The 15,743-nt window shown below is 36.1% G+C and overlaps 1 protein-coding gene across 1 annotated transcript; it reads right to left on the bottom strand.

The window, feature by feature from the left end:
- Positions 1 to 1,265: 1,265 nt before the first annotated feature.
- rad54l (RAD54 like) lies at positions 1,266 to 10,308 on the bottom strand. Its single transcript, XM_041790691.1, has 18 exons — positions 9,981 to 10,308; positions 9,801 to 9,884; positions 8,174 to 8,284; positions 8,030 to 8,090; positions 7,788 to 7,923; positions 7,313 to 7,382; positions 6,878 to 7,166; positions 5,787 to 5,911; positions 5,557 to 5,707; positions 5,340 to 5,466; positions 4,994 to 5,068; positions 4,298 to 4,428; positions 3,950 to 4,060; positions 2,773 to 2,896; positions 2,603 to 2,681; positions 2,342 to 2,521; positions 1,920 to 2,083; positions 1,266 to 1,597 (listed from the first exon to the last, which is right to left on the bottom strand). The coding sequence occupies exons 1-18, from the start codon at positions 9,981 to 9,983 to the stop codon at positions 1,396 to 1,398; spliced, it is 2,223 nt and encodes a 740-aa protein (XP_041646625.1). The 5' UTR covers positions 9,984 to 10,308; the 3' UTR covers positions 1,266 to 1,395.
- Positions 10,309 to 15,743: the final 5,435 nt, after the last annotated feature.

Genomic DNA, 15,743 nt, shown 5'->3' with positions numbered 1-15,743 from the left:
ATTATGTATATTTGGAATAAAATATCAATAATACAAATATAAATCATATATCATGTCAAATGACCCGGATCATTAAAAAGAGCCTAAATTCCCATCCCTGCCTCTTCTTCTTCTCTTTGATGTACAGTGTCACTCTGAACATCAAGACTGCCGCCTACTGTATGGGAGTGTAAACCTATTAATTACCTCTAAATTCTAAATGAAATTAAAAGAAATCTGGAGTTATAGCAATGCTGCTTGGTGTTTATGCTGTGTTGTAAAACTGTTTTGTAGATGTTTTTATTTTATTAGTGCAGAACCCTGGAAAACTTCTTTTAGTCCCAGTATGATGAAATGTTTAAGAATTTTCTACAACCATGGATTTCTGTTTTAAATTTTTCCTTATTGCCAGCTTGTCATTTTCTAGTAGTTTTTGTATCTATTGCATTCTGCCCCTGTCAACCATTTTTTCCTGCTCCTTCATTGCTATCAAATGTTTTCATGAGCCTTTTTCTAATGTTGAAAAAGCTCTGGTGGATTTCGAACAGTAGACTTCCCGTAATTTATTTCATAGAATTTAAACAGACAGAAACAAAATCTACTCAAAGATCACTATCTTCTTCAACCCACCATTATTTGTGCCATAATTTAAGTTGTGACAAAGGATGGGTGGATCCTAAACCATATGTTAAGGGATCATGTAAGGCTTCCATCCTTTACATACACTTAGATATCTGCTTTGGCCAAATAAAAGCAGACACAAGATAATAAGTAAAGATAAGCACTGTCCTGCAGAGTCCAACTGCATACTAGCAAGACTAGGTTAATCCTAGTATATGGCTTATTGCAACCATCTAGGATGCTTGTTAAAATGCCTGAATGAATTGTGTGTTCGGGCAGAGTGATTGGTTTTTGGGGTCTGTAATTGTGCTGTCCCTTAAATCTGTGGGTTGAGAATTGAAGGATCCCAAAAGTTTAAAACATAAAGCCCAGTTGGCAGTTATCTGCTAACCTGACATGCCAGATTGACTGTTTTATATATCCATTGCATGGATGTATTTCCCATTCATTTGGGAAAGCTCCCATAGAAAGCATTTGGGAAGGGCAGGACTTTCAAAAAAATTCTCGAAAGGTATCTGGAGGAACGTTCTGTTTGTCACACTCATGACGGACCAATCAGAGCAACAAATAGCATTATGTGCATTTTGACATGACTCTTCATAACTGGAAAACCAAATATCAGTGTTAAAAAAAGAAGAAGCCCCAATTCTGTATTTGTGATTACATTTGCATTTTTAATGACTACAACAACAATGATTCTCCTTTATTTTTCTGTCAATACAAAAGAAGATCAACAGAAATAAACAGTAAATAAATACCACTATTTACAGTACACATGGAAATATGTTCCTCTTGCTATAATACACCCTTTTGGTCCTCATGAGAGCGCTGATGGAAGACAAAAGACACAGCAGCATCCCAGGAGGCTTTCAACACTTGGTCCCTGAGGCCTTTCTTGTCAAAGCAGTGGTTCCACTGGGAAAGGTCACTGGTGCAGTCAGAGTCATCTGCTGGAGGCCGAACCTCCCTGCCATTCACACAGCGGCGACAGCGAAATCTAGGAGCAACACAAAAGAGAGGATGAGAATAAAAATCACTACAATACATGTAAATAGTGATAAATGTTCCTCTGAAAAAATTAAAGCTACTGTTGTACAAATGTGTGAATTATGGTTAAACTTTCAGGATATACTTTCAGAATGCACATTTTTCCTGTCCTATATCAAGTGGGCAGTTTTAGTCATGCAAGTGCTAAATTTGATTGCCCGTGTCATGTGTTTAATCCCTTAACCAAATGTTTATCATGTACTTCAATCAGATATAACTGCATAAATGATGAGATTCTATTTTACTTGTCAGAGTGTAAGAGTTGAATTTACTTGTCATGTGTGTCACTGGTGGTCTCCTCGTTGAGAGTGAACAGTTCTCTGAGTTCTCCAAGAGAAAAGTGACGCTCCACGTCCTGTTCCTCATCCACCACACAACTGCTCAGTGCCTTCTTATGGGCCTGCCTCTGAAGGATTTTCTCCTCGATTGTTCCCGTCTGTGAGCAAATACAGAAAGCAAAGATAAAAACACTACAGACAGGCTGCCTGCAGCTTCCTAAAGCACATTGTTGCTCTTAAACATTGATTATGCAGCCCTTGGCTTGCTGAGTAAATCTATTGTGTGGGAGAAGTCTTCTTTCCATAGATGAATATTTTACTGTACTAGTGTATTGTACTTTGATCAGTTGAGAACTACTGGTTTAGATTGTCTATTAGTCGTTATGTCTGTATCTTATGAGTTGTGTTGCACTAACAGAGAGTAGCCTATAGATGTAGCAGGTCTTCTTTTGGCCGTCTCTCCACACTCGAGCCATTGCCTGCTCGTCATTGGCTGGATTCCAGTCAGGATCAAACATAACCAGGCGATTAGCACCAATAAGATTCAGGCCACATCCACCAGCCTTACTGCTCAGCATGAAGATGAACTCTGGATTCTGAGAAATGAAAAGATGGATTAAGATACTGTTTAAATAATGTTTAAAGATTCCTGTAGAGTTTACCAGATTTCAACTCACAGATGGGCTATTGAATTTTTCCACAATCTTGGCCCTTTTCTTGATTGACATGGTGCCATCCAGTCGGACATAGAGATATCTACAGAGGACCAAGAGGAGAGTTGTTGCTCACTGGCACTGCCAAATCACATAAAACAAAAACATTTAAAGGATGGTTTCTCCAAAATCACCTTCGAGATCTGCATAGCTTTTCAAAGAGGTCCAGTGTTTGAGTGTAGTTTGAGACAAGAACCACCTTGTCACTGCTTGTACTCCTTGTCATTGCCAAGATGTAGTCAAGAACCAGCATTTTCCCTGTAATACAGAACAGAAAACTTTGTCCAATAAATGCAGAGATGACAAACATTTACTAATTTATAGCTGAGATGCAGAACAGACACTGCCTTTATTCTGACTTTTTAGTGGAATTGTTGCAAAAACAGCAAAATAAGCAAAAGGCAAAATATCTGATGAGAATAAATCCAATATCCATTCTCATGTTTACTTTGGCGTGTTCTCCACCATCCCGATACTTCAACACGCTAACCACAATCTGCAAAAATGCAATCAGTGCTGGGGAGTACAGATGTGCATTTGGGTCATGAGAGTTTTCCCTGAAAACATCTGCCTACTGCTGGTGGAACAATAACAACGACAAAGCTGAAGCAAAACCAATATAGTGATGCTTTAATGAGCAGAAAGACCCTTAACAGTACCCAAGAGATGATGAGGAACACAGATGGTATTTGTTCTTTTAGGGCTTGTTTTTCATAAACATTATTATTATTATTACAAATCGTAAAGTGGATTTAAAAACTTTTTAACTTGCATTGCTATAATCATCTTTATATATTTTATATTTTCTCTTCATTACCATTATCTTTGCTAATGTTGATGTTACAATGATCAGTTTGCATGGCTTCTCATATTGCTGCCATCATTACTGACATTATAGCCATATCCTGCAAATTGGTAGATAAGTTCATGGTCATGTCAGACACAAATTTGTCTTAAATTTGTTGATCTGTTTCTCTTGTCCCTCTATCTGCATCCCCTCCTCCCTCTTCTTGCTTTTCCCTCACCTCCTCCTAGTGTTGGCAGATGGCTGTCAACATGAGTCTGGTTGCTCGAGGTCCCTGCCCATTAAAGTTTTCCTTCACCGCTGTAACGAGGCGAAATACAACTAGTGCTGGGCTCATGGTGGTTAGCTTTTTAGTCTTTATAATAAAACAAAGACTCTAGATCTGCCCTCTTTGTAAAGTGTCTTGAGACAACTTCAGTCATGCACTGGCATCCTACAAACACAGACTGACTGTAAATCTGCATCAAATTTTTATCTGTACTGAGCTGTCTAGTTCATGTTCTTACCAGAAAGCTGAGGCTCCACAGCTTTAGTGCTGTAGCCAGGTGGAAACAAATCCAGGGCCCCCTCAAAGCCCTCCTCACCTGCCACACACTTCTCATAGATAAGAGCAGGATCTGAGACACAAAACAGGGGTTATTTCATCTTTTAATGTGCAGATTTAGATTTTAGACATAAGGACTCAAATATTCATTCAAACTTCCATATACCAGGCTTCCTCAAGACCGTGTGCAATGCTGCAACATGTATTGAAATAAACTTTAAAAACTGACTCAGAAAGAGAGGAGTCTTTCTGTTGATCAATTAGAATTTGCAGAATTATAAATAGAGTTTTATTTGGCGTAAGCACTTACGATTGCAAAGTTTCTTAAGTGATGTGATAGAGGACAGGGAGGAGACACTGATTTTTCCCTCTTGTAATGTCTCGATGGGTTTTGCTTGCCTTAGGAAGCGTTTATACAGCTCTTTCTGCAGTGGAGTCAGCCTGTCAGGAAACAGTCACAATCAGTCATTACTACACTTGAGTTTTAATAAATATATGTCTTTAACTGTAATTCCATATCATATTCTAATAGAGCAGGGATGTACAGGACTTCTAAAAACTTTTTAAACATGGATTGTGATTCGTCTGTAGCTCAGAGATCGGTATAAATTTCAGTTCAGTCAACATTTAGGTCATGAGTAAATGCTAGTGAAGGCATTCGTCTTACATAGTATATTTAAGAAATTTTTCTAGAGTATGTTAAAGACTTTTGATTAAATGACACAGCTTTTCATAAAGGGACTAAAATAAAATATTGAGAATCCAAAAGATAGTTGAGCCCTTAAGAAAATTTGATAAATTGTTGTTGATTTTATGGCCCAGTTCTTTATTAAGTAAGGAACTGAAATAAGAATCATTCATAACGGCAGTAAAACCAAGATACAGAAACCTAATGTGTATTTTCATACCAAAAAAACATTTTAAAAGACACAAAAACTTTCTAATGTATATCAACTTGGCTTTTGCATCAAAACCTGTCACAAGGAAAAAATGCACATCAACCTACCTGCAACACACAACCTGTTCAATCTTCACAGGCAGATATTTAGACAAGATATCAGAGGTTCTCCTAATCAAACACCTGTGAAGGAAGGATAATGGTAGCGTTTATGAATATTGTTAAAATTTAAACTGTCACATCAACATAAACAATACAACACAAATAATAAAAGAAAAAAAAACAAAAAACAATTGAAATATTTTACACAATTAGACATCTGCTGGAAAATACTTGATAATAAAGTCTCTCTTACTAATACTGACAAATATAATTCTAAAAAGAGGCATTCTAATTCTTTTAAAGGAAAAAGGAGTGAAAATGATGGAGAATTAAAGCCTGTATGTGAGCTCACCTGTTGACGATGCTGATCAGCTCTTTGAGTTTCTCCTCTCCTGTCTGTCTGTCTTTATCAGAAGCATCTGCATCTCGTCCTTTGAGGATGGGCAGTTCAAACCGTTTTTTAAACTCCTGTGCGGTACCTGCCACAAAGGTAAAAATCAAAACATTAAGAGCAAACAGCAGGAATAATTCAGTTCAGTTCTACTTGTTTTGTGTATGGGGCTGCTTACCAAGGATCCCAGCATTAACAAAGTGGACCAGACTGAAGTACTCCAGCAGATCGTTCTGGATAGGAGTACCTGAAATCAGGACTCTCCTCTGGGCACTCATTGTATTGAGAGCCTGGTACGTTTGGTTGTCTGAGTTTTTCAGTCGATGTCCCTGCAGCACAAACAGCTGATGTTACACGCGAATCAACAATGTTTTACAGATCATATACTTAATGCATGAGACTAAATACCTCATCACAGATGACAAGACCGACTTTGCCCTTGTGTAGAACCTCAGCATGCAGTCGAAAAGTCTCATATGAAATGATCAAGATTGGTGTTGGTACTCTTAACCCATGCTGAGAGATGAAGTTCACTAGAAATAACAGAGAACCATTACTAAGCAGACAAACAACACATTTGTTGTAATATTCAGCAACACTGGCACAAATCAGTTATCATTATTTAATTACAATATGACTTCAAGAGAAAGATATAATAGATAATAATCTTGAAAATGACATAAGGGAAAGAATACCATGTGTGGGGCAACCGGGTGGTTATGCCTACAGTACGTACAAAAAGGTCAAAAAATAATCTTCCAAAGGATTTTATAGGTTGTAGTCACTGGTTGTGACCTATGAATTAGTGTTGCTAAGCTAGCTGACACTATACGACTGATAGCAGCATATGTTACCCAAGTCCACTAAAACAAAGTCTAACCTAAAGCAGATTGACAAAATTGAAGAATCTGCACTGCTTATATAGAATCTCTGATTCCAAGGCTAACGGCCCCACCTTTGGATTTCCCTTCTCAGTGGGCTAATTTTTCCTCAAGAGAGAGACAAAGAGAGGCTTAGCATAGAAGAAATCAAAAAATGCTTCATGGTTTTCCACTTGTGTTTTTTTCCCCTTTCAAGTGCAAAAATGAAATCCATACTTTGTATGAATTTGGAGATCTGAAAAGGGAAGTTAAAAAAGATAACCTGGCATGAATTGTACATATTATGCATGTGCTTATTCTGATGATAACCCGACACATTATTTAGTATCCTATCATTATTGTTGATGGACATAATAATATGAACAAAAATGAAACAAAACCTTAAAATCACTGGATTTCAGAACACAAAGGCATTATGAAGGTATTCCACTTTCTGGAAAACAGCTACACTGCTCCTAAATTACATATTTAAACAATCAAAAGATAACAATCTAGATATAGCATATTGCTTTAATAAATTACCAAATAAAAGTATTTTGCTGTGTGTCTATATAAACTATATAATATAATAACAAATAATATGAATATGCAACAACACAAAAGGGAAAGGTAGACTACCTAGTTGTCTATCGATTTCGTCCTTTGAACCCCCATCGATGGCCACTGGTGTGACACGTCCTCCCAACCACTTCCCAACTTCATTGTACCAGTTGCGTACCAGACTGGAAGGTGAAACCACAATAGCCTTGTCTATCTCTGGCTTAAAATCAGGGCTTTGGCGTAGAAGAGTCCACATAAGTGTGATGCACTGCAAAGTCTTCCCCAAACCCATCTCATCAGCCATGATGCAGCCGTAGGATCCAGGGATACGTCTGCCTGTCACACACTCCCACAGAAACTTCACCCCCTTTAAAAAAAAAAAAAAAAAAAAAAAACAGTCATGCATTAGTAATTCAAAAGGCAGCCATTAAGTGTTAAACTATGATAGCTGGTTAATGCATTGAATTTTATTACTATTTTTTTGATGACTTTTAAAACAAAATCTTGATTTACCTCTCTTTGATGGGGTCTGAGAACTTTTCCCAATACTGGATCCACAACAACATGGACTGGTACTTTATCTCTGGATAGAACAAAGAATAATCTTGTTAAAGTTTCTTTTCATGTAAAAATGCCGAGAACCTGTCTAGCAATACCAGTTAAGACTACGTAGTATGTGAAAGCTGAGCAAGAGGAAATTTATGTTTATAAACTCAGACATCTGATCAGAATTAAACATTTGAAGAGTTTACTTTTTCCAAAAACTACAACTGATTACTCAACCTAAAAAAATGATGATTCTGTGTATTGACTTTCAAGACAAATCCACACCATATGTGACAACTTAAAACAAAAGCCTGAAGAAAGTGCACACTGTGTAAATGACATATAAATTAGCTTGTAAAGCTCTAACAAACAATCAAGCCTTTTCACTCAAGATGACGTGAAAGACTCCAATGGAGGAATGGTCCTATGTGCTTAAACCTACTTGTCAGCTTTGATCAGGTCATGTGCGCTCAGGGTTGGAGGTGAATAAAGGACGAGAGCATCTTCAGCAAAGGGATCATGAAGTGCCTTTCTTACTCCAGCACGCTTTAGACCAAGTGCCCTGATTCCCAAAGAGCCTGCATAGAAATCACATGGAGATGAGTGGAAGTATATGTATATCTTTGCCTTTTGTACTGGACATAAACATGAACTACAACCCTGAACAAAAAGAAAAAATGTTACCTGTGTAGTTTGGAATAGGGATTTTAAACGGCTTCGAGAGGATACTTCGAATAAATGCCTCCTGTAGAAAAGGATTATAACCGATGAGCCTTGTTATGGCATAATATGCATTACCAGTGAGCAAAATTTAAGCCCAACACTTACGTGTTTTTCACCATCAAGGCAAGTGGGTCGGTTGTTCAGCTGTGTCAGAGGCTTTCTGAAGGGGGAAATATGGCTCTCTCTTATCTCTTTATCGTTTTTCTTTTTTTTCTCCTGCAGAGAAAACACACACCAATGCTCACACAGATATTATGAATGTTGTCATTTCTTCTTCAATACTTTCACTACTTTCCTCACAAGTGACTTTGGAAAAGGCAGCTTGATAACATTAGGAAAACGTACTTACATAAACCATATTCTCAAAGTGGCAAAATTAGGGACAATATATCTTGGACTATGGACTTTTAAAGAACATTTTGAAGACCTGAACTGAAAAAGATTAATACCACTTTTTGCACAGTAAATGGTCAAAAATAAAAGGCATGAGATTTCTTGGTACACCAGACCAGAGCTGAATTTTCTTTAATCAATTGTTAATGAAATGTCAAACGGGATAGAGGATAGAAATGTGATGATTTTTGGCACATTTAATGCCTCTATTCTATCAAAATGCTGTATACAGATATTCATCATAATATTTCAGCAAGCATGCTGAGCTGATTCTAAGCAATTTAAATATCCAAGCAGAATGCAGAAAGCAGAGGAATGCTTTTAAACCTGTTACAACATGGGTTAGGGATGGGTACTGTTTGGGCTTTTTCTGATACCGATGCTAAAGTAATGCTTTTTATATGGTGCCGGTGCCTAAACAGTGCTTGAATCAATACTTTGAGAGGGAAAAAAGTGAGCAGGAGACTAAAAGCTGTCTGGGTACTGTCAAAGATTTTCAGAACTATCTTTCTAAGATGCCGAGACAGGACAAGGCAAACAAAAAGGAACCCGGTGTAACTTGGCATATAAATCATACAAATTCCATATTGAATTCTTTGCCTTTCATTTGGGTTGGCGGGGTATCGAAATGAAGTATGGATATGTGTGTAGTAATTTGATCCAGTAGGTATCAGATGTGTTCATACCAGTACCATATTGGTATGGGATTTTGATACTCATACCTAACAATCGTGGGCTTCATGGATTTTGAAGTAGGCAACCCGGTAGCCCAGATTATAGAGAACTGGACTAGTGTTTGACAACAGTACAGAGTGCATGTGATCAGAGTGAGCCAGAGGAAATCAGAAAGTAGTCTGGGGTCGTCCCCCAAGAAATTTTGAACATCCAACACTGAATTCCCTGAAACTTGGAGAATGTTTCTGCAACAATTTGTGGAGGAAGATGTTTAAAATCATATAAGTGATGAGACCTCTCAATGTTAAAATTCTAACTTTCTGAGACTTTTCAAGGCCTTAAATTTCAAATGTGCAATTCAAGACTGTTCAAGACTTTCCAAGGATCTGCAGGAACCCTCTTCTTAAAACAACTTATGGAATAAGCTGATACAGGACAGAGATTTCTTACAGTTCATGACATGTTTAAAGAAGTTCTTTGCACAGTAAGTGAGCAAGAGAATATTTCATTGACAAATTAATCACCATTTTATTCGTATAGTGGTGTCTATCAGCGCACTGATGATGAAAACAATTGAAATATTCTGATGTCAGCTAGATTCGTTAGTTCCAACGAAGCTTTGAATAACCAATGATTTTAACATTTACTACATAAGCTTACTTACAGTTTTATACGTCCATTCGTCATCTTCACTGGAATCGTCTGTTTGCTTCCGTTTGGCAATCTGACTGGGGGCCAGGCTCCTTCTCTGTCACAGAGAAACATGAAACCAACTCGTATTAGAAGCTGATAAATACCTTTAACAGCAACACTGAAATACATATTGACTTTTGGGATTGCTTACCATTTTCCTTGTGCCCTCGAGGATGGCTGTTATGAAAAGATTCCTCGGCTCCCCCCTTAAACGCAGCTGTTCTCCTCTTGTTACCCAGAAACAGTGAGCTGCTCTAACTCCTTCATCTCTACCGTAAAGGCGCTCCTGTTCGAGTCGTTGTAAAACACTTACTGAGGGTTAATGGTGTGTTAGTATGCTGTTTGTGTGAAATAAAACAATGTTACGTAAAAGGAAGGTTAACCAAGGTATAGCTTGTCATGCAACAGCAGTTTTCCCTCGGTTTATCTTCAGTGCGGTTGTTATTGAATTTCGCGCTATGTTTCACAATCACACCGGAAGCCGGATATCTTCTTCTTCTTCATATTTCCACTCTCTCGGCTTCAGGCTCATTACCGCCACCTACTGTGTTGGAGTACAAAACTTTAGAATGCACGAAACGCCCCCTAGTCCAACTTACAAAAGGTCTTAAAATTCAAAATTGTCTCATCCCCAAACTTTTATGTTCTTTCATATTTTTTAACTTTGGGGTAGTTTTGGTTTCAGTAAGCCTTATCCCTATTTCCCTCATGCGTTAATTTCCATTTATATAATCCCCTGTTTATAATGCAGGGAAGTGTAAAAAAGACTCATTGTTAACAAAATATACATTTTCTAACATGGGTCATTTCTGACCCACTTGAAGAGTGTAGGGTCCAGTCACTCATGCATCTAAGGGTTAATGGTAAAGTGAGAACAGATTTCTATAATGTATTGAAAATATTCTTATTAAAATAAGTGGCTGCATAAATTTTCACCCTCTTTAAAGTGACTGACCTAATAAGAAGTCAATTATTTTGTCTTGCATATTTTTATTAAATTGATATTACTTTGACAAAAGAGTTTTCTGATCTTTTTTGTCAAAAAGCCAAATTATATTGACCATGATTTTAAAAAATGCTTTTTGTTTTAAAAACTGAGACAGGGAGATTTTTTATGAAGAATGTGCGGCTGACTTATTTATTCTGCTTGCAAGCTAGGGCAGTTCATTATAGGTGGTGTAGAAGGAAAGTGGGTATTTTTAAAAGCTGGAAGAAAAGAAAATCCAGTCAAAATACTTTTAAAATGTTTTATTAACTATAATGTACAAAAATAGTGGTTTGAAGGCATTTTAGAATACATTGCCAACAACTCTAAATATGTTCAAGACAATACAGTACCATGTCATAATATGATGATAAACATTGTATGAGGTTGTTTTTCAAAAGTTTATCTTTTTTAAAGACCTGAAAGGCTCACAGAAGAATACTGTCTTATATCATGGTCAGAACATACAGTATAAATAAAAGACCTGTGGTGAGAGCAATGCCTCCGCAGTCTGAAACTGATTTGGCTCTCTGGCAGCAGGAGGCGCCAGAATCTCACACTTTTCTCTTCAAAGTGATCCCTGGTAGTACAGAGGGCAAGACACATGGGGTCACAGTTTGAGCAGTCTTTACACTCAGATCCAACAATGCCATGTAGGTATAACACATCTGAAACCTTGATTATTAAAGACCTTAAGGCATCAGAATTTTTAAACTGGTACTAAATCCATTTTGATGTTATTAGAAATGGTAAAAGTAAATAAACTCTTATTTTACATCAAATTGGATCACAGTGTTGTTTCTCCTTGTTACCCATACTGAAATGTGAAACATTTGAAAATCAGTCATTTTCAATGAGTCCGTTGAAGTTCTATATTTCCATGTTTAATCCTGTTTTTATTTAATGTCTGGGGTGTTCTGAAGAATTTCTCAATATTGAAATGATAGTGGTTTTTTAATCTATTATAGGTATATATATATAATGATAGTGCAAGCATCTTTCAGTAAGTCTTGTGATTATCAGCACTTCTGCTGAGCTATTATTCAGTACGGTGGCCTGGAAGTACATTACAAAATTACAACTTATGAAACACTTTGACAAAGATTCAAAGAAAAAAGTTAACAAAATAAAAATTAAATTTCACATAAGAAAAACACTTTTACAAATCATGAAAAAAATTACATTTTGAAAAATAAATTTACAAAAGGTCCAACACAAAATTACAAAGTCTTAAATACTTAAAAACATTTTTTAAAACATATTCGAAATTTCAAAAACTAAATTAGAAAATTTAAATTAACATTGTCTAAAAAAAATTTTATGGAACACTTTTATATGAGTTAAGACAAATTTATCTAATGGAGAAGGAATTTACCAAATGCTGGAAGTCACCAAAGATTCAAGTGATTTAGGCTTTGCAATTTTTTTATCAGCTTTTGTAAATTTTTTCCGAGTTTTGCAAAAGTGTTTCAGACTTTGTATTTTTATATAGGGCTATGTAAATTTATTTTTTAAAGTGTAAAGTACATATGTCATTTAGAAAAGTGTTTTGCTAATGTAAAAGTGTCTTTTACATATTTATTGCACTTCCAGGCCACCAGGGTGTCTTTGCATGTTAAAAAATAAGGTTAAAAAAACTGACTATTTCTCTTAAATGATTTTCAAAATACAATGTCATGAAGTTTGTCTTATTCACAACTCTTATGTCACCTAAGCTTTAACAGTGTTATTTTTTACAGCGTTAAACCAGTTTATTATTATTAAAAATACAACTAACTTTTTAGTCTTATTGTCTCAACATGTGAAAAGAGAGTGTCAGAAATAGAATTGAATGTCAAAGGCTTTGCTGTTATATAATGGGTCTTTCAAATCATTCCCTGATTCAATTGGGTCCTCCTTATGCACTGATATTTTCATTTCCGATCACTCTAAAGTGTTCTCCTCTTTTATTTCAGCATTTGAGCCAGAATTAGCTCACAGATATGTTTTCTCTAAGAGAGTAACATTTTCATTCAGGTGGCAAACCGCAGACTTCATTTTTAATGATAAATATGATTTGAAACTTGATGATTTCTTCAGGATGAATATCAAACAGCATGGTTGAAACAAAACACATTAAAATACTAAACAGCCCATTATTATACCTGCATCATTATAAGGTTTTAGTTGTAACAATGCCTCAAAATGTGCTTCAGTAAAGTTTTACCTGCTTATTGACATAAAATGGATTGTTCTATATCAAAACATTGAAAAGTGTAAATGAAAAAAAAACAAAACAAACTGAAATGGCTACTTCATCAGTATAAACATAATCAGAACAAGTTTAACAAGTTTAATGACCATAAAGAATAAATAAAATAATTTAAACAATAAATACTCTTATGTACAGTAAGGCAACATGATGCATAGCATCTCTATAGAGAAGTAAGTTACAGAGAGGTTTGAACTAAACAGAGACAAGAAGCCTCACAGTCGTAATGATGAAATGTGCTGACCACATCCAACTACTCAACAATAACTGGCAGCAGGTTTAGTGATGTGTTAACCTGTTTGCTTGTGTCCTTTCTCTATCATTTGTCTTTTCCGGTTGGGTTAGCTGACGGTCTTAAAGAGGCATTCTACCATGTTGAGAAATATGCTAATAAACTACCACATTCACAGCCAGATGAGGGGACAGAACTCCTCTAATTATTTCCTTGAACATCTTCTGTGAATTTGAAGCAAAAGTGACAAAGATGAAATGATGGGATGCAAAACGAGTAGACAAATGTGAGGCTACCATGCCTCGAGTTTGGAGGGTAACACATGCCAAGAGGTGAAACACTTCACCTGCCTGTGAGTCCATGCTGTGGGCCTCCTTTATGTGTTTATGAAGAAAACACATGAAAATAGGATTATATCAAGTTTGTATGAATTTTTCAAACTCAATGATGTTATTACATCTACACTGGAGTGTTCAAAAGCAACAAGCAATTTTAGATTTCTTATACTTTAGAAATTCAATAAAGGGATCACAGATAGGCTGATGCAATAGCCTGAATAAATCAGATTGTTTTTGGGCACTTATCTGGAAAGAAAATCGGAAAGTCTCCTGAGAGTTTCTGTTTAGCTTCTACCAGTACAACCTGCAGTCGTATGAAACATGAGTTGGTGTAATTGGAAGCAAATGGGAGTTTCTGTGAGAGCTGGGCTGTGAGCATTCTTCAGATGATCCAGATGAACAAAAAAGGTTGTAAGTATTTCAGTGAGCTGAACAGTGTGAGGCAGGACCAACTGTAGTAATAAAAATATCTGGAGGTGCTTTGTTATCCCAGTGTTATCTGTGGAAACACACTCTTCTGAGATACATGCTGCTAAGACGCAAAGCACAAACAGGTCAATGCCTCACATGGATATTTTTAGACTGGTTTTAAAGTAGCTGAAGACAAAAGGACTGAATGGATACTGTCTTTAAGCAGTTGCATGTACAAACTAAATCTACAACAGGATATGATACACTCCTTTGCAAACTTTTTCACTTTACCGTAGGGTCATCAGTCAGACACAAGGACTGGAAACTGAAATGTCTTTTTCTATTGTGCCACTATGGTCTATTCAGGTTTCTGAAAATCCAATAAACATGGGATACACAAGAGAACACAGTGAAACGAAGCTTGCAACACACTTGCAATGATACACAGTGATTCAAAGTATGCTTTCAAATTGCTGTCCCTTTGTGCACTTGTGCAGTTTCCCAATATCAGGCAAAGCATGTTGTTCACATCAAGAGCCATTTAAGAGGCAACATGCTAGGAAACTGACAAAGTCATACATGCACACACTGCAATAGTTGCAAGTGCTGAAAAGAGAGAGAGAAGTAAACATTAAATCACTGACATGCAATTGAATTTTGGAGCAAATAAAGCAATAACCTTTTGCATAAAATGTCAATGTTATCTACTCTTATTGCTAATGCATTGTTAGTAATTTGACAGTTGATTTATGAACAATTTTATGTTATCTGTTGTTATAATGAGCCTATCTAAATGTAATATGATTGACTGATTGATTGTACCTTATTTATGTGTCATACACAAAATGTGCCCAACCCTCATGGGTTTATAAGACATCAGAAATACAATAATATGTGTATTACATCAGACACCTACAAACCCCTACGCATAGGTTTGCACACGCAGACTAAAACTAAACATAAATCCTACCATCCAGTCAGTCAGTCATTTTTAGTATCTAATTTAATTTGGCTTATTGATTAAATGTACTGTACAAGTTGTTAATTTGAAAAAGATCTGCGGAAATTTTGAATTTGAAAATTTCAAATTGTTTGTTCAAATAAACTCATTGTGTCATAAGTTCATTATTAACCCTTTAAAGCCTGAATACACAAATTATAGCCAGAAAATTCTCATTTTTTGGAATTGAAATTTTTATTTCACTTTCTACTGAAATCAAGAAAAAAAAAAAAAATCAAAATTTCCATAAAATTTAACACATATATTTCTCGTATCTCATTTGATACATTAGGTGTTATTGGTAACTGATAATCCACTTGAGGGCATTTTTGTCATTTGTCAGATTGTATTCAGAATTTTTTTTTAGTTATTTATTGATTCTATTGATTAGATAGAGGTATCATAAAAGTATGTATCAAATATGATTTAACAGGCTTTAAGGGGTTAATGTACTGTATGCTGTGTTTTACAATGTGGTTATGTAAGTGGTGGTAGCGTTGCTTTCTAAAATGCTTCTTCAGAAAGCTGTTTGCAAATCTGGTTTGTAAGCAGCTTGGTGCATTTGTTTAAACTACAGGCTGGTGGTTGTAAGTAGTATCATATCACACCTACTCTGAAAAAAGACCCTGTGGTGAAAAGCTGTCTGACTGATGGTTTGCCCATGTCTATATTTGTGATGGCATCTTACAATAGACCG

This window comes from Cheilinus undulatus, linkage group 7, assembly GCF_018320785.1.
Source record: "Cheilinus undulatus linkage group 7, ASM1832078v1, whole genome shotgun sequence".
In the NCBI taxonomy this organism is placed as follows: domain Eukaryota; kingdom Metazoa; phylum Chordata; class Actinopteri; order Labriformes; family Labridae; genus Cheilinus; species Cheilinus undulatus.
This window is presented reverse-complemented; position numbering and strand designations above follow the sequence as displayed.